Source organism: Dreissena polymorpha, chromosome 9 (assembly GCF_020536995.1).
Source record: "Dreissena polymorpha isolate Duluth1 chromosome 9, UMN_Dpol_1.0, whole genome shotgun sequence".
Classification (NCBI taxonomy): Eukaryota; Metazoa; Mollusca; class Bivalvia; order Myida; family Dreissenidae; genus Dreissena; species Dreissena polymorpha.
Window position 1 is genome coordinate 12,635,986 of NC_068363.1, and position 27,315 is coordinate 12,663,300.

The following is a 27,315-nucleotide window of genomic DNA, read 5'->3' on the forward strand; positions in this document are numbered from 1 at the left end:
TGTTCAATACTTCAAAAGTTATCGCAAAACTTTAACCAAGGTTAAAGTTTTGGAACAGACAGACAGACAGACAGACAGACAGACAGACAGACAAGACAAGACAAGACAAGACAAGACAAGACAAGACAAGACAAGACAAGACAGACAGACAGACAGACAGACCAAAAACAATATGCCCCCGATCATTCGATCCAGGGGAATAAAAAGACAATCCAGAATGTTTCACTTACATCTACATCGGCAAAGGGGAAAGAACAATACTCTGTACAATTCTGTGAACAGTCAAGCTAAACAAACAACGACAAGCTCAGTTACCTTGGTGTGGATGAGCGCCGCAGTGTCTCACACTCAGTGTAGAACTCGTCTCTCTGTTTCACAACTTGTTTGTGTACTTCAAGAAGTGTCCTTTAATAAACATTAACAGGCTCTTACAGAAAAAGCAACTTAAACTTAGTGTTCAGATGATTTACACACAAAAAAAACAGAAGTATGAGCAACACTAAATATCAGTTTTCTTAGATTGATAATAAATTTATCAAAAAGAAACAAAATCATAATGGTAGCACATACAAATTCAATTTTGGAAAGGGTTAAAGTCATTTTAATATTCAAGAATAATCTAACTGACAAAACTTTGCAATTAATTAAAATCAAAGCTGTGAGTGCAGCAAGCCAAATCAGTTAGGTATTACCTAGTTAATTGAGCCACACTGTGGAAAAACATGTTAATACATGTGCGTAAAGTGTCGTCCAAGATTAGCCTGTGCAGTCTGCACAGACTTAGTAGGGATAACAGTTTCTGCCTAAATTTGATCTTTGCTAAGAGGAGACTTCCTTTAAATAAGCCTGTGCAAACTGCTGAGGCCAATCTGGGACAACACTTTATGCACATTCATAAAGCCCTATTTTACCACAGAGAGGCTAAAATAGTACATACTCATGCTCTTGTCTTAGTTTGTCAAAGTCATTCTTCTGGACTTCCACACTCTCCAGCAGTTCCTGAAACAGGAAATTTAGGACAATATAGGAAAATCACAATATAGGACAATCTTAATGTTTTTAAATCAATTGTTAGAATATAATATCCTTAAACATACATATACACTATACCATTTACAAATATTTAAATATACATTGCAAGACAATGCACGATAATCTCAATTGTGTTTATGTTGCAAAACAATATTGGACAATGTCAATGGTGTTTACATTCAAGATAATGTAGGGCACTCTCAATATCGTTTACATTGCAAAACAATAAAGGACAGTCGCAATGGTGATTACATTGTAATACAATACGATCGAAGTGTCATTAGATATTGAAAACAGGACCGAAATTTGGTAAAATAGCGCTGTAAAATATACTGTCCGAAAACTTAGAGACATTAATTATGGACAAAAACTCGTGTGTCCGAAAATTAAGAGTCACGAAAAATAATTCTTTTTGCTAAAAATAGGGTTGTCCGAAAACTTAGTGTCTGAAAACATAAGTAATTAAGGTAGGACAGTCTCGATGGTGTTAACATTGTACGACAAAATAGGCCAATGTCAATGGTGTTAATATTGTAATACAATATAAGCCGATTTCAATGGTGTTTACATTGCAAGACAACATAGGACAATTCAATTGTGTTTACATAGAAAAACAATATAGGACATTATCAATTGCTTTTATATGGTAAAACAATATAGGGCAATTTCAATTGTGCTTATTTTGCAATTCAATACAGGTTTTTTGGGGGGTTGTGGGGGAAGGGGCCTTTAGCCTTTATGTGGGGGAAATTTTACGCGGGATTTTCCACTTTGGGGAAAAATTGTGCGCGTGGGAATTTTGGCGGCGTTACCCTTTTTGGGGGATTTGTTTACTTACTCTCTCATTATTACAATACATGTGTACATGTTTGCACTATATTCATTGTTTTTTTCATAATTTATTACGTTTGGCAAGATTAAATTGAAATAGAATTGAGATATTATATTCATGAGACCCAATTTTCTATTTAAAAAAAAGGGGGAATTTTTGGTTCTGAAAGGGGAAAAAACCAGCCTAGTTTGGTGGGGGAAGACGCCGATATTCGGCGTCTGTTATATAGGTAAAAAAAAACTGCACTATAGGACAGTCTCAATGGTGTTTACATTGTTAGACAATATAGAACAACTCAATTTTGTTTTCATTGCAAGACAATATAAGACAATCTCAATTGTGTTTATATTGCAAAACAATATAGGACAATCTCAATAGTGCTTAATTTGCAAGACAATACATGCATAGGACAATAATGGTGTTTACATTGCAAGACAATATATGAATATCTCAATTGTGTTTACATCGTAAGACAATATAGGACAATCTCAATTGTTTTTATATTGTAAAACAATAAAGGGCAATCTCAAGAGTGTTTACATTGCAAGTCAATATAGAAACAGTCTCAATGGTGTTTACATTGCAAGACAATATAGGACAGTCTCAATGGTGTTTTCATTGCAGACAATATAGGACAGTCTCAATGGTGTTTACATTGTTAGAAAATATATGACAATCTCAATAGTGCTTACATTGCAAGACAATATAGGGCAATCTCAATTGTGTTTATATTGTAAGACAATATAGGACAATCTCAATAGTGTTTAACCCTTTCCGCCATAAAAGCAAAGCGAAAATGGCTTTTGCAACCAGTATAAAACCAGAACAGCCTGCAAGTAACTCGCAGTATGTTCAGGTTTTATGCTGTTTGCTGCTTATCAGTAACTAAGGGTTGGAAATGAAGTCTTTAAAACTTGAAATTAGTTAGAATGTATTAAATTGAATGTAACTTTCTAAGGGACTACAAATGCATCAAAATACGTTTGTAAGTGGTAAATGGTTAAATTGTAAGACAATATAGGACAATCTCAATAGTGTTTAAATTGTAAGACAATATAGGACAATCTCAATAGTGTTTAAATTGTAAGACAATATAGGACAATCTCAATAGTGTTTACATTGTTAGACAATATAGGAAAATCTCAATGGTATTTACGTTGTACAATAATATATGACTATCTCAATGGTGTTTGCATAGTAAAACATTGAGTTGAAGCCTATTAACCATAACAAAACATTTAAAATAAAGGTTTTTCTTACTTGATTCAAGTTTGTAAAACTTCATTTTGAACCTTAAGGTAACAATGAGTAGCAAACAGCATAAAACCTGAACAGCCTGCAAGTTACATGCATGCTGTTATGGTTTTATGCTGGTTACTATTCCATTTTGCTTTAGAGTTGGAAAGGGTATAATCAATGCATGCATTTAATTTGAATTACCCCATATGAAACAGAATTATAATCCATAAATATAATGGATACTATGTCAATTTAAATCATGACTTTAAAATATGTTTATCATCATTTTTATCATTATCATGTGAACTATAACAACCTCCTCTTAATTAAAAAACATAACATTAATATATATTTTTTGGCACCCTTAGCATATTATCCCATAAAAACATTCAGTGCTTAATGTTCATGTATACAGAGATGGATATAAGCAGGGGTCTTGACCAGTCAAAGGCCATTTCAATTTGTGGTGTGCTCCTAGATTTTCTGAGGAAACTCATGTATCCTCTTAAAAAGAAGTATACAAAAATAAAAGGAAGGCATTCATGGCAAACATTTCGAGGTGTGGTCTGGGAATATTGGACTTATTGCAGGTGTGTTAAGTGTTTTTCCAGATTAGCCTGTGCTACACAGACAGGGACAACACTTTCTGCTGTTTGGGTATTTTGCATTTACAGTGAGTCTCTTCTTTAATAGCAACACTCCAGTCAAGGCAAAAAAGTGTCATCCCAGATTCACACAGTCATGCATCAAGCCCAGTTTTCCCAGAACGAGGCTTATTCAACTTCTATCCATTTTGAAACCATGTCAGGTTAACACTTAAGCGACTCACATTGTGTTTCTTCTCCAAACCCTCAAAGTCCCTCCTGGGTATAACGTCACCATAGTTGGCAATCATCTCGTTGAGTCGCTGAGTTGCTGCCTTCTCATCCTCTCTGGCTTTCCTGGAAATATGTGTCTTGTTCTGTGAAAGCTGGTCATAATGCATGTGCGTAAAGTGTTGTCCCAGATTAGCCTGTGCAGTCCGCACAGGCTAATCAGGGACAAAACTTTCCGCTTAAATGGTATTTTCCGTTTAAAGGAAGTCCTTTTTTACCGAAAATCTAGTTTAAGCGGAAAGTGTCGTCCCTGATTAGCCTGTGCGGACTGCACAGGCTAATCTGGGACGACACTTTACGCACATGCATTATGCCCAGTTTTCTCAGAACAAGGCTCATATGAATTACTATGAGCCTTACTCTGGGAACATAGAGCTTAATGTGAGCTAATCAGGGATAACACTTTCAGCCTTAACTGGATTTTCAGTTAGAAGACACATCCTTCAAACAATGAATTCCATAAAAGCTGAAAGTGTCGTACCTGATTAGCCTGTGTCATGGAACCTTAAAATGGCCATTCTTAAAAGATGTTCTCAAAAGTTCTACCCAGTAAACGGACATGAGAGCGTTTCAACAAGCACACTGATGTTTTGCAATTAATTAAAAACTAAAACAGTCACTGTTCTGCCTTAAATACCTACAAAATTTCATCTTGATACCTCATATTTTAGTAAAGATATGCCCTAAAATTAATTTCAGCATGAATATTCACAAGAGAAATAATCTTGAAATTATAAAAGCAGGAGTTTTGGGGTTTCATGCACTGTGCCTCCTTCATTGAGATCTAACAATACATATTCTCTAAGTCAATACCTCCTTAAAACTTAGGTATAAAAAAAGAGCATACAAGTTATGAGCATTTTTCGAAACCTCAACGCAGATTTCGAAACCTAAACGCGGACCTTAAGTTTAAGGTCAAGGTCAAAGGGGTCAAAATTTTTGTGCGTTTGGAAAGGCATTGTTTATATACACATGCATACCAAATATGAAGGTTACATCTAAAGAGACATAGAAGTAATGAGCATTTTTCGAAACCTAATTGCAAAGTATGACGGACAGACAGACGGACGGACGGACAGACATATAAAAAGAACAAAAACTGTAAAAGTATGCAAAGTAAGAGTTACAGATCTTGTTAACTTCACATCCACTCAATTAGAAATACCTATTTATCATAAGTATCATATTTACACCTCTAAGATATGCTCCAGACAAAATTTAAGTACATAAATATACAAAGGGCAATAACTCTTAAAATATTGAGTCCCACGCTTTGGTGTTTGTGCACTGTAAATCCCCTAGATGAGATCTACATACTTATTAAGTTTCAAGATGATACCTATTTTAGTTTTAAAGATAGTTTAAGACTTCACAAATGATGCCGTTAGTTCATGTGAAGATGACAAAAGTACCAGTAGTCCAATAGTTGTTCTCACCCTACAATTGGAGTGTATATTCAGTTTAATAGTGAATTACTTCATGAGGATTACCATTTACTTCAGTGCTATTTTTAGGACTTACATTTTTTTTACTTACAGAGCGCTATTTTTAGCATCACTTACTTGTGCACTATTTTAGCATCACTTACTTGAGCTCTATCTTTAGCATCACTTACTTGAGCGCTATTTTTAGCATCACAGGGTCCTCCTCCTCCTCTGCCTCCTGTTTCTGGGCCATCTTGATATCCTCCTGCTGGTACTTCAAGTCGTTGATATCTGATTGCAGCAGTTTACGAGCGTCCTTCTCGTCTCGATAAAGCTTGTACTGATTTGCCAGCTCGTCTCGCAGCTTGTCTACCTGCGTCTCGAGATCTTTCTGCCCGTTTTTTAGGTCCTCAATACGTTTACAGAGGCGTTTGTTGTCTTGCTTCATATCGGTCATTTCTGGAATCAAATTCAAGTATTGAATATCTTGTTTAAGAGTACATTGTAAGCTCACATTCAAAATGTATAGTGTATCAGGGATTTTGATATCATGTTTGCAATAATATTGGGGATGTATTCACTATAAAACACATACAAAACTTGTTTAAATGTGTCTTCATGTATTGTTAATAATTGTTGTTGTTATTGTTTATCTAAAGAATTTGCCAAATACCAACATCTTTTCGTTTTCATGGAAGCAAAATATGTGTTTTCTGAGTTGCATTAAAATTTTTAAGAGGATTCATTTTGATAATTTTGATAAAACAAAATTGTTTAAGTACAAGTCTTGTTAAAACTAGATCTGTGTCCGTAGAACATGGATGCCCCCACAATTCCCTTTTGTCAGAAAACTCCACTAATTTCGAAAAGAAAATGAACCAAAAAATAGAGGTGTGCAAGTTCACACACTAGTTAAAATGTTTGTAATGTTTCAGCCTCCAGCAGCCAATAATGTTTAAGTAATGCACATCAACAAAGTAAAATATTGTTGTTTTTTAAAAGGGAGCACTAACTCTGGTGACATCAATAATATTTATCCCACTTTTACAGCGATTTCGGTTGATTAAAGCCCCATTGATTAAATATCATCTATAATCAACGGCAGGAAATGACGTCAATATTTCGACGAAATGGCGTCATAAATCCAGCGAAATTATCCAGTCAAACTAATTTTTCTTTAAATAAAAAGGTTTACAAAATAAAAAGTGGGATAAATAGAATAATAGATTAGTGTTGATTATAGATCAGGTTTATCATGCTCGGCACGAAAACGAAAAAGCACTCGCCAAGGCTCGTGCTTTTTGTTTTCTAAGCCTCGCATGATAAACCTGATCTATAATCAACACTAACCTATTATTCTCTATTTAAATCAAATTATGGAAATGCACACATTCTATATGACCCCCCCCCCCTTTAGTGTGGTCTGCCAAACAACTATAACTTATCTATAATCTTATAAATATGGGTTTCAAGGAAAACATTTGTTATTTGCTATGATCTTTTGTTCATTTGTTTTCTAGGTAGCACAAGGTTAAAAAAATGCGCATTTTAAAATATTTTGCTTCAAAATAAGTGTTTGTGTAATATAATTACCCTGCTTCTCTTCTTCTCGGATGCTCATTATTTTCTGGTCACACTGTTCTGACACTGTCACCAACATTTGCTGCAAGTGGTATTAAATCATAAAAAAGTGTCTTTTTTTGCTGTCAAACATTTGGTAACAGATAAGATAGTGTTTAAATGTTCTAAGGGGTTGCATGTCAAAAATAAGGTAGCACTCAAGTTTATCAAAAATTAATTCACATTACGAATTATTTTTAAAAACCTATGCCTTTATGTACATACATACAGCTTTATGTAAAGGTGTGAAACAAAATCATATGCCCTATATACTAGAAAATCTTTCAGGAAAAAATTCTTTTTAAATTGCTCAGGCCTCAATTTGTTAACAAATGAGCCTTGCTCTGAGGGGAAGACCGTGCTTAAAGCATGTGCATAAAGTGTTGTCCCAGATTAGGCTGTTCAGTCCACACCCGCTTATTAGCTACCACACTTCCCTTTTTGCTTAGAAGAGACATCCTTTACATATACAATCCATTAAAGCATAAAGTGTTGTTCCTGATTAGCCAGCGCAGACTGCACAGTCTTATCTGGGGAAACACTTTACCCACACCCTTGAAGCCCCTATTTCCCAGACTGACGCTCAAATATTACAAAATTCCAGCACCACATACCTTGAGGGGCTCCAGCTCTCTGATCTGCTGCCTCTGGTATGCAAACATCATCTCATATTCGTTCTTAATGGCTGAGAGCAGGGGCTTGTAGGTCTTGAAGTCCTCTATCAGGTACTCAAACACCTCTCTGTGGGCCTGAGAAAGGAACATTTATGGGATCAGTTAGAGCCTTGTTCTGGGAAAGCAGGGCTTAACGCATGAGCGTAGTGTCTTTCCAGGCCAATCAAGGATGACACTTTCCGCTTAAAAGTAAATTCTCGTTTAAAGGGAAGTCCCTTCTTAACGATACTCCAAATTATGCGGAGAGTGACGTACCTGTTAGCCTGTGCAGATTGCACTATCTAGAACAACACTGTGCAAAGACATTAAGCCCAGTTATCCCAGAACGACACTGATTCATAGGACCAGTTATTTAGCTGACCTTTAATGAACAGAATCATCAACGAAAAAAAGGGGGACAGGACAAGAGCACAGCATAACGGGTGCCACACTCGGCTTTGGGTGCAGTTTTGAATAAATGAAAGCTTGTCAGATTGTTGTTTTTTTAAGAGGTCACAATGACCTTGACCTTAGACCTAGTAACCCAAAAATGGGTATGGCATGTAGAACTAATCAAGGTGCAGCTACATAGGAAGTTTCAAAGTTGTAGGTTGAAGCACTTTGATTTTAGAGCCAATGTTCAAAATCTTGACAGAATGTAAAGGTTTTAGCACGACGCACACGACACGACACGACAAAGGACACGACGAGCTGGCTATGACAATACCTCGCTTTTTCTCTAAAAAGAGCCGAGCTAAAAAATCACTAAATAACAGCAGTATAAAGATGCCTGGGATACAGTAGACATAATTTCAGATAATTTTCCTTGACATATAATAGCAACACAATCCTTTTAATTCATTGTTAGTACAATAAAATATAGATTGCACCCAATTAATACCAAACATTAAAATATAAAATAATTACTTGCAACCGTAGCTCATTTGGTTCCACTGTCATGACATCTAAGGCCCGCAACTCTTTTTTCAGATAATTCTCCAGCTGATCCAGAAATCTTGGCTTGGGGATCATGTTGGGTTTTCCCATCTGCTCATCAGTGACCAGAACCAGGCTTTTATCCTTGGTCAACATCAGAGATGTGGTCGGGACTGAATGACCACTGGCATGAGCTGGCCATGCATCCAGTTCCCCAGTTTTTGTGTCCACATATGGCTGAAGTACAAAACAAATGTGTTTTCAAATATCATCCGCACAATAACATTTCTATAACTGTACAAACAACATACATGTATAAATAAAATTTTAAAAAAAGTTGAAGTGTTTTGTTTTAACATACTAGTACATAACTTGACTGTTTAAGTAACAAGAGGGCCAAGATGGCCCTAGTTTGCTCACCTGAGAGGAGTCTGTTCATTCAATCTTTACCAAATGTCAAACTTGACCTAGATATTGTCCAGACAAACATCCTGGTCAAGTTTCATCATTTTTTTATCTGTGAGTCATGATCAATGTACCTATGAAGTTTCATGATCCTAGGCGTAAGCATTCTTGAGCTATCATCCGGAAACCATTTTTCTAAGTTGAGTCTACGTGACCTTGACAGCCATTGTGTGAATACATTTTTTGGCACTGTGACCTTGACCTTTGACCTAGTGACCTGATAATCAATAGGGGTCATCTGCGAGTCATGATCAATATACCTATGAAGTTTCATGAACCTAGGCATAAGCGTTCTTGAGTTATCATCCAGAAACCATTTTACTATTTCGGGTCAACATGACCTTGACCTTTGACCTAGTGACCTGAAAATCAATAGGGGTCATCTTCGAGTCATGATCAATGTACCTATGAAGTTTCATGATCCTAGGCATAAGCGTTCTTGAGTTATAATCTGGAAACCAATTTACTATTTTGGGTCACTGTGACCTTTGACCTAGTGACCTGAAAATCAATAGGGGTCATCTTCGAGTCATGATCAATGTACCTATGAAGTTTCATGATCCTAGGCCTAAGCGTTCTTGAGTTATCATCCGGAAACCATTTTACTATTTCGGGTCATCATGATCTTGACCTTTGACCTAGTGACCTGAAAATCAATAGGGGTTATCTACGAGTTATGATAAATGTACCTATGAAGTTTCATGATCCTAGGCCTAAGCGTTCTTGAGTTATCATCCGGAAACCATTTTACTATTTCGGGTCATCGTGACCTTGACCTTTGACCTAGTGACCTGAAAATCAATAGGGGTTATCTGCAAGTTATGATCAATGTATCTATGAAGTTTCATGATCCTAGGCATAATATCTTGAGTTAACATCCAGAAACAATTTTACTGCTTTGGGTCACTGTGACCTTGACCTTTGACCTCGTGAACTGAAAATCAATAGGGGTTATCCACGAGTCATGATTAATGTATCTATGAAGTTTCATGATCCTAGGCATAAGTGTTCTTGAGTTATCATCCGGAAACCATTTTACTATTTCGGGTCATCGTGACCTTGACCTTTGACCTAGTGACTTGAAAATCTATAGGAGTCATCTGTGAGTCATGATCAATGTACCTATGAAGTTTCATGATCCTTGGCATAAGCGCTCTTGAGTTATCATCCGGAAACCATCTGGTGGACAAACGGACAGACATGAGCAAAACAATATACCCCCTCTTCTTCTAAAGGGGGGGGGGGGGCATAATGAGAAAACTGCCCCCCTCCCAGCAGCCATGTTATTCAACGGACCGGAACCATTTTTGAACTCAACTCTCGTATAAAGGAAACAAATGTTCTGAGAAAATTTCATGAACATTGGGCCAAAAATGTGACTTCTACTGTGTTCACATGTTTTCACTATATACATATAGAGAAAAATGCCCCGCCCACTGGCGGCCATGTTTTTTCACCGATCCCAACCATTTTCAAACTCGTCTAAGATATCAATAAAACCAATGTTTTGACCAATTTTCATGATGATTGGGCAAAAATTGTGACTTCTAGAGTGTTTACAAGGTTTCTCTATAGCCAAATAGGGAAAACTGCCACTATATACATATAGAGAAAAAAGGCCCAGCCCACTGGTGGCCATGTTTTTTCACCAATCTCGACCATTTTCGAACTCGTCCGAGACATCAATTGAACCAATGTTTTGACCAACTTTCATGATGATTGGGCAAAAATTGTGACTTCTAGAGTGTTTACAAGGTTTCTCTATAGCCAAATAAGGAAAACTGCCACGCCCACCGGCGGCCATGTTTTTCAACGGATAGGAACCACTTTTGAACTCAACCAAGATATCATTAAGACAAACATTTTGACAAAGTTACATGAAGATTGGGCATGAAATATGACTTTGAGAGTGTTAACAAGGTTTTTCTTTTTTTTTACCTAGTGACCTATTTTTTGACCAGGCACAACCCAGTTTTCAACTCGGCCGAGATTTAATTGGGACAAAGCTTCTGACCAAGTTTTATGAAGATGGGACAAGAAATGTGGCCTCTAGAGTGTTTACAAGCAAATGTTAGTGGACGGACGGTTGGACGGACATACGACGGACAATGACCGGTCACAAAAGCTCACCTGAGCAATCAAGTGAGCTTAATAGACATTACTCATTTTGGTGGTGAAAAACTTTAATAAAATATATTAAAGGAAATAAAAGTATATTGAGCCAAGTTTAGAGACATGACCAAACATGATCTATGTTTTCTTGAACAGCCTTACCCTTAATGACTTTGGTGGTGGTAACACATGGACATTTCCTCCAACTTTGTATGTGGGTCCATTAAATCCTTCAAATTTACCAGTGTTGCGGGGAGAAATATTCCTTGCACTGAAATTAATAATGTATATTTAATAATAAATAATAAATTATGTACGAATTTGTTAACTTTTTAAGACAAACTGTTTAATATTTGTTAAGAAACAAATTTAAATACCGAGTATAACATTCATATCCCATTTAATACAAGTATCAGTAGGGGTGTTAAAATGGCTCACAAATTTTGATGCATGTGGACTTTCAGCTTTAATGTTAGTCTGAAAAAATGGCAATTTCTCATCAAATTAAAGGGATCTTTTCACGCTTTGGTAAATTGACAAAATTGAAAAAAGTTGTTTCAGATTCGCAAATTTTCGTTTTGGTTATGATATTTGTGAGGAAACAGTAATACTGAACATTTACCATGCTCTAATATAACCATTATATGCATCTTTCGAAGATTTTAAAACCTACAAATTATAAAGCGTTGCAACGCGAAACGATTGAATAATTTGGAGAGTTCTGTTTTTGTCGTTAAATTTTGTGAAACTACGAAGATTGCTTATATAAGGTATAAAATACGTTTAGTACGTGTACTCGGCGTAATAGCTCAGTAGGCTAAAGCGTTTTTACTTCAGGACTCAGGTAGGACTCCAGGGGTCACTGGTTCGAAACCTGCTCCAGGCAATGTTCTTTTCCTTTTTTAAATTTTATTCTTGATTTTTTACTGGAGCTTTTACGATCCAATGTTTACATTTATCAATATAAAGCATTTAATGAATAAGTTAAAAAATGCCAAAATCTGTGAAAAGGCCCCTTTAAATAACGGTTTGTTCATAGCAATCATGTCGATATCAACTGAATTATTATTGATGGTATTCAAACTAAGTAAATAAAAAATCCTTTTTTTTTGGATGGACTAAACAGGATCAAGGATTGTTGCCTTTTGCATCATTGTTAGAAAGACAATGCTATGAAACGCTGTATTATATACCTCTAGAACCATTGTCCTGTAAATGACAGACACTAACTATTATCTAAACGCTTTTAATCTACAACCGCACAAACAGTTATTGAAAAGCACACATCATATGCTTCATCATAAATTTGACAACATAACCAGCGTCTCAAAATCATACAATTGCTTATGGCACTAGAGAGATAATTGCTGCGGTGAAAATTGAGGGTTAACATCAAACAGGTGGATAGTAGACAGTAAGGTTTTAAGCGGGGGCACTTCCTCTGTCAGAAATAAGGGAAATCAGAACATCTGAGTAAGTTGTTTTGTTTTTTTTAAAGAATAGAATATAAGATTTCAGCTTGTGGGTGGGACATGTGCTACTCATGCCCCCTTATTTATCTGTGCCTAAGTGCGCCAAATCGAGTTATGGAGGTTTCGGTATATAACAAATTCAGTCTATTGGATTTATATAGTAAATGCCGAGGAGGTTTCGGTAAATTGGTATAACTAGGGATTATCGCACCTTTAGTCGATAAGCGGGTACACTAATTGAGTTGTTTGGCACTTATTAAATTATCTGATTAAAATGTACGGAGTTGATGTTATCAATTTAGAGATGTTTGCTAAGTGTTAATATTAATTACACAGGCTTGCAACCTATTAATATTCTAATCAAGGGAGGCAATTTATACATTACAAGTTTATCTTTAGGTCCTGATTTTTTTATTTTTATGTCCCCCACTATAGTAGTAGGGGACATATTGTTTTTGCCCTGTCTGTTGGTCTGTCTGTTGGTCTGTCTGTTGGTCTGTCTGTTTGCGCCAACTTTAACATTTTGCAATAACTTTTGCTATATTGAAGATAGCAACTTCATATTTGGCATGCATGTGTATCTCATGAAGCTGCACATTTTGAGTGGTGAAAGGTCAAGGTCAAGGTCATCCTTCAAGGTCAGAGGTCAAATATATGTGGCCAAAATCGCTCATTTTATGAATACTTTTGCAATATTGAAGATCGCAACTTGATATTTGGCATGCATGTGTATCTCATGGAGCTGCACATTTTGAGTGGTGAAAGGTCAAGGTCAAGGTCATCCTTCAAGGTCAGAGGTCAAATATATGTGGCCCAAATCGCTTATTTTATAAATACTTTTGCAATATTGAAGAAAGCAACTTGATATTTGGCATGCATGTGCATCTCATGGAGCTGCACATTTTTAGTGGTGAAAGGTCAAGTCATCCTTCAAGGTCAGAGGTCAAATATATGTGGCCCAAATTGCTTATTTTATGAATACTTTTGCAATATTGAAGATAGCAACTTGATATTTGGCTTGCATGTGTATCTCATGGAGCTGCACATTTTAAGTGGTGAAAGGTCAAGGTCATCCTTCACAATATCAAGGTCATCCTACAAGGTCAAACATCATATAGGGGGACATTGTGTTTCACAAACACATCTTGTTAATGTATGTTTTTATACAATTAATTGAAAAAAAACCTTAATTAAAGTGTATCAGATAAAAATAATAATAATTTTATCAAATATATTTGTTTCTTATATGAATACAATTTTCGCTTCTTTTTCTTACAAGCAGGTCAGCACATTCACACACACTTTTTAATACAAAAGTTGACAGTGATATGCCTTAATAATTTGTTAAATATTGAGAATGCCCTTTGTTATCAAGTTGATTTTTCTAAAAATAATCTAAATATGTATGTTAAGATCGTGAAAATGCTTTAACACTGGTGGCCGATTGTTTATTTTTGGAGAAATGAAAGATTCAAATCTGTCCTATATATATTGATCCATGTTTTAAATGTGTCTTATTTATAATATATGGTAAAAAAAAACAGATAAAAAAGTTTATCAGTTTGTTTTATTGTATTCAACGGGTTTGTTCAGACAAAAAATGAAATCAGTTATTTTGGCCGTAAATCCCATTTTTCCAGTACAGTAGCCAGGTGCATGTGTGTTGAGCTGATCAGATAGGGATCACCACAGCAGGTTGCTTATACGTAGTGTATTCATTCGGGTCTGCTGGCGTTATGTTAGGGGTCATTTTTATCAGTTTTTAATAACGTTTTGTTATGTGTAATTTAGTTCGCATCTCTCGCTTAACTCAACGTTCAATGGCATGCGCACAAAAGTATAAAACATAACGTGTATCATTATATTTCTTTTTATAAATTACGTACGCATACATGCCAGACGTCCCGATCTCGGCGGGACAGTCCCGCTTTTAGGCCCTTTGTCCCGGCGTCCCGATGAGACGATTTGTCCCGACATTCGTAAAAAACGATGTAAGGTCTTTTTATTAATTTTATCAGGCATTCACACCATGGTGGTCTTCAAGATAGTGGTCGCTTATTGCTATCGATAGTTGTATTATAACAGGGACCTATACAAACAGTTTGTATAGGTCCCTGATTATAATGAAATAAATGTTGAAAATGTTTTTGTCTTTGTTTGAAACGGTTTACAAAACAATTGTTTTGTAAAATGAACTCTACGTCTTTAATGAGTCTTTTACATTCAATGTTAAGTTCCAAAATAGCGGGATAATCCAAATGTGCAATATACCAAAATCGCAACAAACAGTCCAATAAGAGATACCCATCCTGTCTAATGTAATTGGGTGTAATTGTAATAAAAACAACGAGGTGCTATGCATGACAGTTTGACCCTACTCCAATTAAGCTAAAAACAACGAGGCGCTATGCATGACAGTTTGACCCTACTCCAATTAAGCCGCGACAATTGACATGTAACAAACTGCGCATGGATACATGCTTAAAAAAACATCGCAACTAACAGTAAAAGTGGTACCCATCTTGTCTTGTGTTCTTGTAATAAAAACAATGTGTTGTTATTTATGACAGTTTGACACTACCCCAATACAGCGCCTATCTCGGAAATGTGTAGGGCCGCGCATTCCATGTCAAGCTGATGTAACTGTACGGTAGATAGTTTACTGTAACCTGTACTTTCAGTGTACTGGATAGCCTCCCCTGCGTTAATGTTTGCTATTGAAAGTAATATAATGAGTATTGTTGTCGTAATGTTCCAGATTTTTTACACTAAAAAGCGGAATATTATCGTCGTTGTTTGCTATTGTCAAATTTAAGAAAACTGTTATTGTTATGTTTTAGATTTCATGCTTCATATCATATGTTTTATGTCTTGAATAAAAGTATCAAGAGTTTTTGTTAGTTCTACACTGACTACAGTAAAGGTGGAATGATAGAACGTTTGAGGTGTCCTGCTTTTTGGTCAAATGTCCCAACAATTTTTTATGGAATGTCCCGCTTTGGACCTAAAAAATTCTGGCATGTATGTACGTACGTATTATATGTTATACATTGGTTATTTCTTTTGTTTTTCACAACCAGAAAGAAATAATAAGGCATTGTTATATATAAAGCGCACTCGGAATTTGACCTTTAATTTGAAGCAATCCACAATTTTTGTAGCTCAGCCGCTGATGGTGTATTGTAATATGTAATACGATATTCAAAATTTGGCTCTTACAATACATCTTATATTTATTCCGTCTTAAATCAACATTTAGTCTACTGACTGTAATAACTAGGATAACTGACTTTTGTGAATTGTTCAGGAATGCATACTTTCAGACATTTTTTCAAAATACAGTAAGAGCACTTACATTATTTTTTGCGCTCAAAATATTTCAGTGTTGAAATTATGGCAACAGCTCCTTTCTTAATTTTTTACTGTTTTGAACTCAATTTGTAGTTTTGTTTCGTTTTTTCAAGTGTTATATTAATACTAATCAGAAAATTAGAATACAGAAAAATGTTTATTATTTTAATAAAACATTTTTTTTTGCTTCTCTTGAAAATTAAACAAAATGCCAGTTACCCTAGTTTTTACATTCAGAAAATGACACGTGTGTTATGTCAATTTCGAAATTTTGAAAAAACATTATTTTTACCAAAAAGGTTGACTAAATATTTTAACAGTCGATGTATTTCACCTTAATACACACAAAAATGGAAAAAAGTAAAAATGTCAGTTATATTACTTATTACATTCAGTAGGCGATTTATTATTACTATTATGTTTAAATATTTAAATAAAAGCACAAATTATTTAAAAAAATTAGTATTGAGTTATTTAAATTGTAAATTTACTTTCAATAAAGTTACATTTTAAATTCAATTTACATTTTTTGGTTTGGTACTTACAATTGCCTTAAAGTATTCGTTTGAAAAAGTTCAGTGGTAGTGCATTCATGCCCCTTAATTCTTTACCCTAGGCATAGCATTAATTAATCAACTTAAATTTAATCCACAGTTTGCAATTATATGCCCCTGATGTTATTGTAAGTTTGAGAAAGATCCTACAAAACAAACAACAGTTTAAAATGCCAGATTTGTTTGTAATGTAGGAATAACAGATGGGCATGTGCAATCATAATGGCTTCCACTTCCATATCACATCAAGGCAAAACTGATCAACAAAAACAACAGAAACAACACATGGAGAATACAACTGTTAATTAAGAAATTTGTTTATAGATTGACATTTACTCTTTACTTAATCAGACGCAATCAAAACAGCGTCCATGGATACTAAATGAATATTTGCAGTATCGTTAAAGTACCTCTTCTCGAACCTCCCCTCTTTTCGAACCCTTCATTAGTTTACATTTTATGCGCATGCGCGCACGCGCACTACATCACCTTTTTTTTAGTATTAGTAATTTGTTTACATCGACTCACGCGAAGCTGCAAAAATGCGTCAAAATCAGGTAGAATAAGTTGATTAATCATAAAACACGTAAAAATCATTGTATTTCTTAATGTTTTTTACATATGTAAGGATTTTCCTTAAAAAACTATAAAAACATGGTCTAATTTTTGTTCTCAACTTTGCTTGACAATTTACACATTTCAGCTGCTGCAGTAAGTCACATGACCATGGTCAAAACATGTGACTAATTTATTTTTAATGTTGTACACTGAATGGTTCGAAAGCATGTACTCGAAGTCTCATTGTTTGGGCAGTATTGATAGTTTTACATGATATGGATGTGCTGGAAACTTGCAAAAATCTGTTATCAAAAGAGGATTTACATAGCAATTACAGTTGCCAGCCATGAAGAAACAAGTTATTTATCGAATATACCCAGCAAACATCTGACGTTGAATAGATGTCGAATATTGGTTGAATTTCGGTCGCGGCGTCGGCAACCAAAATACAATGTTGATTCAACGTTAGAATGGCGACGTTTAAACAACGTCTGGAAAAGACGTCTAAACGACGTTGTTTTTTGGGCATAAAATAACTATGTTGAAGAAATGTCTGTACATTAAATATGTTTGCATAAAGAACAAAATACGCTTATAAGTTGATTTGCATTTTTGACCCGTTTGTGTAGCTTCGAATGTTTGCAAGCGCGATTCTTTCATTGTGTACACACCGGTCTTACTGACAATAATGTAGTGACCTCACTATCTATGTATAGAAAGCGATTCTCTTATTATCTAAAACAGCAGATCTCCCGCGTGCGCGCCACTCGGTTCCTTTGATCAATGACCTACTGGCTAATTGGACTTTCAAACTTTGCTGTTATTGAATGTAAACCTTTTTGTTCAATATTAAGAAAAGTTGGAACCTACAATCGACGATAAACAATTGTTTGCGAGGTAGGTTTTTATTGTTATTTCGATTTGTAATGTTAAAATTGATATCATTATGCATTTGTTTTAAAGTCAAATTCGGAATTATAGGGAAACTCGTACCATGGAGACTTCGTACCACTTTTGAATAAATTAACATTCACTTGAAGTCATTTTTGGTAGCAATTTGTTGTTGAAAACATTATTGAAAACATTTTATTATGTGAAAAATAAATATGTACATCTCAACACCCTTATTTCGAACACCGATAATCCGAATTCACCGTTAATTGAAAAAGAAATCAAATTCAAAATTTTATTTTTACTTCAATTATTAATTTTATTTAATTCTAAAATTGATTTATATAATTATGTAAAATGTAGTCTATAAAAAGTGTTTGTTGGTCATGACATGATTAAGATATTGGTCTTGTAGGTGAATTTCAAATTTAGTTATGAATTGATACAGTCATAAAATAAATAATAAAATTTAAAAGTTGTAACGTTTGATTAGTTAACCATGTATGATAGAAAATTCGGTTTCATATATGTGTATGTTCAAGATGACGCATATGTGTGTGTTTTCTTGGTGTTATTCATGCGCTACATATATTTCTTGTCATTTTTTCTCCGTTTTATTAAAAAAAGAACAGTTGGTCATTCTGATATTTTTTGTACTCCCAGGACAACTGGAAAGACATCCGTACAGATCCGATTTCAAGACAAAAAAGAACAACAATGCGATGATATGTATTTGTATAAATTACATTCATGCAATAAACTTGTGTATAATAAAGATGTGTTGGTTTTCAACCTCAAAATGAAAATAAGATTAAGGTTTGTTTTAGGTTAACATTATTCCGCGACGTTTAGGGAACGTTAAGGGAACCATACATTTAATAATAACGTTGCAAAGTGGTTGAATTTTGGTTGCTAAGTGGTTGAATTTTCGTTGCAAAGTGGTTGTAGAATGGTTGGATTTGGGTTGAAAAATGGTTGAATTTTGGTTGTAACATGACATTAAATGAATGAAATAAAATGACGTCTAAAAAAACTTTCATTTACAACCAAAATGAAACGGTCATTCAACGTCATATTACATTGTCTTTTCAACGTCTATTCAACGTCATATGTTTGCTGGGTAGTACTTGTAAATATGTTTCACTATTTTCAACATTATATTTGAGTATAATTGACGTGTCAAAAATTTAGAGGTTCGAAAGATGGTTCGTCCATGATACATCAATAATTCAAAATAAAAAACACAATCCGATTTTTTATGTCCGAAATCCACTACTGTTTTACTACAATAAGTCATAGAACAAATATCGTTCATAATTTTAATACAACTCTTATTTTTACATGACGTGGTTATAAGTATACCCTTGTAAAGGTGGCAATCTAGCGACAACAAATTTTCCTTCGCTCATTTTGAAAATATTTTATTTTTTGTTGTTGTTATTTTTGTACATTTCCGACAATACGGTCTCCATGGTGACCAAATGCTTTACGATAAGAAACAACAAGCAAAGTTTGTACTTTGCATATTATCGAGCTTGAATTGAAAGAATTTTAACATTTTTTTTAGTTTTACCACACAATATTGAAATAACACGTTTTTTTTTATTTTTATTTAACGATGTTGCAAAATATATTGTACTTACTTAAAGGCTAAATTCCACACTACATTTTTTCGTCTGCATGTCCAATCTCCACGCAGAGTTGTCGTATTTTCTAATATGCTAACAGCGGAGTTAATACCCGGGGGTGGAGGGGGGGGGGGGGTTACTTCCTATATACGGATATATAAGGGTGTGCCAAAATTATGGGGTATGTTTTTCGACTAAAATTATAGATATGGATATGGTTTTGAGCATCTTAGTATAGATATGGGTATTGAAATCAGAAATTTTCTTATATATAAATGCATATAGATTTGAAAGTATTAGTATCTAATGACCTCCACCAGGTCATCCACCAAACTAAACCTGATATCATTTGCCTAACAGAGACCTGGTTGAAACCTGATACTTCAGAAATATTTCCCAGCAGACTTAATTACCATATTTTTAGAGATGACAGGCAGTCCACCAAAGGACGAGGCGTCCTCATAGCTGTAAGCAACAGGCTACTGAGCCAAGACCAACCAAACCTTACTACTAAATGTAACATTACCTGGTCAAAAATATCCATTACAGGTATAAAATATATCTATGTGTCGTCATATTATAAGACCCATGAAAATGACGCACAATCCCTCCAAGAACTTTGGTTATCTATTGCTAAAATCCCCAAAAGTACTTTTAACTTGATTTTCGGAGACTTCAATATGCCAGACATGGACTGGCAAACAGAGTCACCCACCCCGTCCTGTAAATTCAAAGCATTGTATGAAAACTTCTCCAAAATTCTCGCTAACTTCAATCTTGAACAAATGGTCAAAACTTCCAATAGAAATAAAAATATCCTAGATCTATTTCTTACAAACACCCCTTCCGTCGTGCATAATATCCAAACCCTTCAAGCCTAGGATCGTCTAATCATGACATTGTTTTCCACGAACTTAACATTAAAAGAGGCCGCCCCACTCAAGCAAAGCGGAAGGTCAGATCCTATAATTTAATAAGGCTGACTGGTCTGGTTTCAAAAAAAGAACTAAGATTGTTTTCAAATACCTTTGACCAGTTAGACCACACTGATCCAAATAACTCGTGGAACAGTCTCAATGCCGAAATAAATAGACTCACCGAAAAATACAAACCATCTAGATTAAGCAATATAAAGAAGTGAAACTCCAGCTGCTGGAGCAGTATTGAATTTTCATTAAAAACAATTAGTTGGTCCTTTATTTAAGGCAAGTGACCAATTGCCCAAACAGTACAAAACAGCACAATACAACACAATACAAACCAACATAAACACAAAATATGAATAAAGCTGAGGTCACCGCCTTGGAACGGTCAATGCAAAGCATTGGGGGTTTAAACCTGGTTATAGAGCGCTCAACCTCACACTTGGTCCAGCAATATTCATAATACATTTAAGTGTAAATAAAATTTAACGTCATAGCATTGTAACTCAAATTAAACAATAATAAAAGGGAATTAAAACGCATTCAATTTAATTACTATTTAATTACTCAATTGCATTGAAGATACAAGAGTAACAGAGTTACAACTTTTTGATAATAAAACTATTAACAATTGTCAACTACATTCCTTCTTTATAGAAAAAGATTTGAGAATCTAGCGTCATGGAGTTAATATCTCAGATTATCATCGCGCAAATACAGGAAGAAGCAGCAATAATGGGTGTAAAAATTCCATATTACATAGCTTGGTTGTTTATGTGACTGCTAAAAAAATAATAATAATAATTTAATCAAACAAGAAACGCCTGTCAGAGAGAAAATATAAATAAAATGGAACGTAATAAACCCAATGACCTATGCATGTAGATTACAGCTGGGAAAGTCGGTCGTATGACGTCACAAAAATCCATAATGACATAATGACGTGAACAAATTCCAGGGGCAGTACTAAATAAAAATAATAATGGGGCTGTGCTACTAATAAAACAAGTTTAGGTGATTTAATATTAAGAAGCAAATGAATAAAAATGGTAATTCCATTAAAGCGACATTATTGGAATCAAACAGTATATAGGTGTTTTGACAACTGAGGACAGAAATGATTTGATGTACGATTTGAGTCCAAATGTAGTTTTTATGCAGATTTGTTCATACGACACAATGACACAATTTTGTTCAGCAGTGAAAAATGCTTTTAATGTAGTTTTCATGCAGATTTGTTCATACGACACAATGACAAAATTTTATTCAACAGTGAAAAATGCCTATAATATCACTAATGATTCCAAATTTTAAGGGAAGAAAGATATAGTGAATCGAAAACCATCAAACACGTGTTTTTAAGTACATAAGCATCGTATCCTTTTGATAAAAACAAGTTAATTAAATTGAAAAGTTTAATATGAACATTTGGTTTAACATAATTTAATTTGCGGACACGCTTCAAAACATCTCCGTAAAATGATGGATGGGAGATTCCATTATTTAAATGCCATTTAAAAGAAACATTATATTTTGAAATTAAATCACCATACTTAGAGTAAAATCTAGCAAATTTATTTCTTAGGTTATGATACAAAAAGCCTTGTTTTAGCAATTTTTTAGTTAATATTAGATTACGATCATTAAAATCTTTAATACACGAACATGCTCTGGCATAACGTACCAACTGCGAAATGTAAATACCATAGGAAGGTCCTTTAGGGAGGTTGCCATCTAGAAACGGAAAATTCACAATTTAAAAGTTAAAATCGTCCCGTTTGTCGTATAAACTAGTTTTGATCCAATTATTATTAATACTTAAATGTAAGTCTAAATACGCAGCGTTTGTATTGGATATACACGATCTATTTAAGACTAGTTCTTTTGGGTAGATTTTGTGAATATATTGTTCAAATAATGGATTATCTAAATTAAGTATGTCATCAATGTACCTACTAGTAAGGTTAAAACAATTAATCAACTCTACTTGCTTAGTTTTAGATAATTCTAACATAAATTCGCTTTCATAACAATATAAAAAAAGGACAGCTATAAGTGGTATTATAAGCCATAGGAACGCCAATAATTTGTTTAAATATTTTACCATTAAATTCAACAAACAAGTTATCCAAAAGAAAAAGTAAGTGCTGCACAAAAGTCAAGACCAGTCCAAATGATGTAATTATCTAATATCTGATTAGTAAAAAAAGCTGTTTTAGTGTTTAAAGCTAGATACAAACACTTCTCTCTAGCAAAAGTTTTTTCAATCAAAGAAACAAGTTTGGATTTTATTAAAGCGTGAGGAAGCGTTGTATATACTGTAGAAAAATCATAAGTTCTTACCTGTGACACCTTATATTTTTTATTTTCAATTTTATCAATAACTTCTAAGGTGTTTTTATTGACCAAAATAGGTTAATATTACTATTTTCATAAACTTTATTACAAAATTTAGCTATATGATATCTAATAGCACTCAATGCAGATGTAAGATACACTGATAATTGTGGTACAAGACACTGAATTAGCGATACAACGACTTTTATATGGCGTCTTATGTAATTTAGGTATCCAATAAAGTGATGGAAATTTCTTGTCAGTAATATTGACTATTACATTTAACTTTATGCATTGGGCAATATGGTCGGTAATAATTTCATTAGGTTGCTTATTGTACTCACAATATGATGTAGTTTGTGAAAGTTCTTGTGAAATAGTTTGAACATAAAACACTCGTCATATTATTATAACATTATTAGCAGCCTTATCAGCAGGAACTAAGACGAATTTAGATTTTAAGTCTTCAAGCAATTTACAGAGATTTTGTTTATTAAATTTAGGTGAATGTGGTAGGGCCAAAGGATGTGTATCATAAAAACATATTTTATTCATGGCCATACTAAATATTTTTGTTTTCCAGTCATTGAGTGCAGTAATTTCAGCATTTTCCTTCCTGCACCATTTAGTGCAATAATCATGTAAGGATGTTACGATATTCTTAATGCAGTCATCAAAATCAACAGGAATAGGCAGTCTGTACTTAGGGCCTCTGCGTAGAAAATTTCTTAGGTTTTTATTTTGAATGAAATTAAGGTCCCCAGTAATAACATGTCCAACTGGACCATATATATATATTTAGAACTAGTACAGTCACATAATGTAGGACAATTTTTTATTACATTTATATCTGTGAAAATAGAATTATAATTAAAAACGATACTTCTTACAGGTTTACTATATTTGTAGCAAAGAAGTGGTGATTCAGTATTGCGGAAATAAGGGGGAATCAACCGACGTACATTTTTATCATTGAATATTTTAGGAAGGTCAATTAAATCAAGACCTTTGTTACAAAACTCAATTTTGATACGAATTCTAGTTTTGTTAAGTACATTTTCAATAAAAGGTTTAAGATAGTAGTCAGTGAAAGATTCAATAATACAAGCACATTCATAAAGAGGGTCAGATTGAAGTAAAATAAGTTTACATTCCTTATCAATATGCGCCAACGAAGAAACAGAGAGAGAGCAAAGTGCACTTAGTAATTTATGTTTACCCCCATTTTGTAACAATGTGTAGCAATCATTTAAAGAAAGCAGACGTTTAAATTTACGCCTAAAGTTACCATTTTTCCTAATGCCATGTGAACGTTTATTTCTTAGACGTTTACTAAACAGAGAAAATGAATTAATCGATTTATTTTTAGAAATTGTTCCAACATTTAGAATATTATCATTAAATCCAAGTGGGTAAGCTGATTGCAAACGTTTAATCCATTCAAATTCTGACATGCACCTTGCTTTTAATTGGCACTGATTTGAAGTACTATTATTAAAAATAAGTTGCTCCACAGGTTGAATTGAAATATTTGTAACGCTATGACCCGTTTTATTAAAGTGCTGGTAAATGAAGTTATAAAATTTATTGTTATTTTTAATTAAAAAAAAAATGTTCCCTTAAACGTGTTTTAAGTGATCTACCCGTCTGCCCAACGTATTGTGCACCACAACAGGGTACATTTCAAGTAATAACATAAACCACATGCATAGTATTTCATATGACATCGGATTTAATATTAACTGAAAATTTGCGGTTATTAACCGATGAAAGAATAAAAGAGGACATATTTAAAAACTTGCAACATAAACACTTCCTGGAGTTGCACTTATTTATTGTAGGATACCGATTTCACGGACGTAAATTACGCTGCGAACTAGAAGCCAGCCGCATTGTACCTCCAATGAAAGATGTTCGAAGTAAACTTAATTTGACTGTAGGTTTAGAAAAAAGTAATTGTCTATAATTTAACGGCAAATGAATCTTACGTGTAATCGGAATTCTCAATGGTGAGAGTACAACTTTCGGGTTTTTTGTAATCAATCTGTCCATAGGTTATTTATTTGGCGAAACCACCAATCTTATAATCACATTAATACACATTGCCAAGTCAACATACATAAAAGAGTAAGAGGCAGCTTGTCAGATAATGGTCTGTAAAAATTCAGTATAACTTGCAGAACTCTCAATTGATGAAATACACGTTTACTTTATAAGTACAGAGAATGTATAATAATCTAAGTATAAGAAAGGTCTTAAACAAGGTTTCTTAAAAAATAATAAAAACACAATACCGCCACCAGCCTCTGAAGGCTGAAATGTAACAACATCGAAGATATGTACGGGGATACAAGTCACGAGTGGATCTTCCATGGATCTCGCATGACCTAGTCAAGCTTATAAGTAAAAGGGATAAATAGTACTCGAAGCTAAACAGGTCAAGAACTCCAAACCCCAGAAAGTCACACAATTCATACAATTCAAATCCCTTAAAGCTCAAATACAAAAGCAAATAAGAAACTCGTATTGGTCCTACTAAGATACAGTTATCTTCAGTAACAGTTCCAACCCAGGTCAAAAGAACAAGTTTTACGCCTTCATCAACTCAAGCAAAACTTAAAACTCCGGAGAAGCCCGACTAAGCAGTAATAGTTTAATCCACTCCGATCCAACCTCAAAGGCCAAAATTTTACATCAACAGTTTGAACCCGCCTTCTCCCGCCCCAGCCTCTTAACCTCAAACAACTTGCTAAGAGTGATATACCTAATCTCTCTCACCCACCGATGTCCCCAATAAACATTACTGTCCAATATATTGAAAAAACTCCTAACTTGCCTGAATCCCAATAAAGCCTCAGGTCCAGATGAAATATCCCCAAGGCTACTCAAAGAGCTGCACTGTGAACTTGCCCCAATGCGAACAAGTATTTTCCAGAGGTCACTTGACGCAGGCATTGTCCCAGATGACTGGAGACATGCAGTTATTTCCCCTGTCTACAAGAAAGGTAAAAAGTCCAAAGCTTGCAACTATCGGCCCATTTCCATTACCTGCATTGCATCCAAACTTATAGAACACATCGTGGTATCAAATATTATGAAAAACTTCGAAACCCACAATATATTAAGCCCCCATCAGCACGGTTTTAGGTCAAGTCGTAGCTGCGAGACCCAACTCATATGTTTCACCCAGGAGATTGCTGACAATTTAAAACTTGGTCAGCAGTCTGATGTCATTATAATGGACTTCAGCAAAGCCTTCGACAAAGTAGATCACCATACATTAATCCACAAACTTAAGCATCTTGGCATAGATAATAAGGTATCCTATTGGGTCCGCTCATTCCTCCAAAACAAGTCACAACAAGTCCTTGTCGAAGGTAAAAGTTCCGATAGGCTACAGTCCTCTCCGATGTCCCCAAAGGTTCGGTCCTCGGCCATTGCCTCTTCCTGGCGTACATTAATGATCTACCAGATAGCATCAAAAGTCGGACCCGCCTCTTTGCTGATGATACTTTCGTTTATCTTACCATCAAATCCTTATTTTCCGCGGAAAGCTTACAGCAAGATCTTCACCTCTTAGGGTTATGGGAGCGGGAATGGTCTATGGAATTCAATCCTGACAAGTGTGAGATCCTAAGAATCCATAAAAAACGAAAGCCTGTCATATTCCCCTATAGGTTACATAACATAGAACTCAGGTCAACTGAACAGTCACCATAGGTCAAAATCTCAATTGGGCCCCTCATATTAACAACATTACCTCAAAGGCCAAAAATACTGTCCGTTTCATAAAAAACAATGTCAAAACTGACAATAAAAAGGTCAAAGAAGCTGCTTACAAAACATATGTCCGCCCCCAAGTTGAATACTGTTCCACAGTCTGGGACCCCTAGCAGAATTACCTTATATACAAAATTGAAATGATCCAGAGATCTGCAGCCCGTTATGTATTTAATGACTACAGTTACACCAGTAGCGTCTCCGATATGATTTCGGCCCTAAATTGGCAAACCCTAGAATAAAGAAGACGCCAGGCCACTCTTGTAATGTTTTATAAAATCAGAAATGAGTTAGTTGACGTGGATCATCGCCATCTTATTCCCACCAGAAACCTAAATTACCTTATCCCACATTCCAGAACAATTACCACCTTAACTCCTTCTTTCCCAGGGCTATCGGACTATGGAACGGTCTACGTACCTACCCATACACAGTCCAGTCCCAATCTACTGACCTATGTCAGTTGATTGGATTCTCATTCACTCTAGACCCCTAACTTCTGTTTTTAACCTTAGTTTTCATGAAGATATTTTATCTTTTAAACTTAGTTAACCCATTCTATGCACATAATTAAAAAAAACTAACACACTGTCTTCCAGACAAGCGCCTGACAGTAATAATCGAGCACGATTG

General features: G+C 34.7%; 1 protein-coding gene across 3 annotated transcripts in view; it reads right to left on the reverse strand.

Annotated features, from left to right (window-relative positions):
* LOC127843878 (translin-associated factor X-interacting protein 1-like) overlaps positions 1 to 27,315 on the reverse strand; it is a 45,791-nt gene that overhangs the window by 15,097 nt on the left and 3,379 nt on the right. Inside the window, exons 1-9 of one of the 3 annotated variants that reach the window (XM_052373767.1) lie at positions 24,705 to 24,815; positions 11,351 to 11,459; positions 8,603 to 8,848; positions 7,637 to 7,771; positions 6,996 to 7,065; positions 5,594 to 5,861; positions 3,933 to 4,044; positions 938 to 999; positions 316 to 405 (exon numbers count right to left, since the gene is read on the reverse strand). In XM_052373767.1, the coding sequence (XP_052229727.1) occupies positions 316 to 405; positions 938 to 999; positions 3,933 to 4,044; positions 5,594 to 5,861; positions 6,996 to 7,065; positions 7,637 to 7,771; positions 8,603 to 8,848; positions 11,351 to 11,459; positions 24,705 to 24,709 (1,097 nt within the window). In that variant the 5' untranslated portion in view covers positions 24,710 to 24,815. Of the gene's footprint in view, positions 1 to 315; positions 406 to 937; positions 1,000 to 3,932; positions 4,045 to 5,593; positions 5,862 to 6,995; positions 7,066 to 7,636; positions 7,772 to 8,602; positions 8,849 to 11,350; positions 11,460 to 19,376; positions 19,536 to 24,704; positions 24,816 to 27,315 lie in introns of those variants that run through there. The other 2 variants (XM_052373765.1, XM_052373766.1) reach the window with 2 other exon arrangements.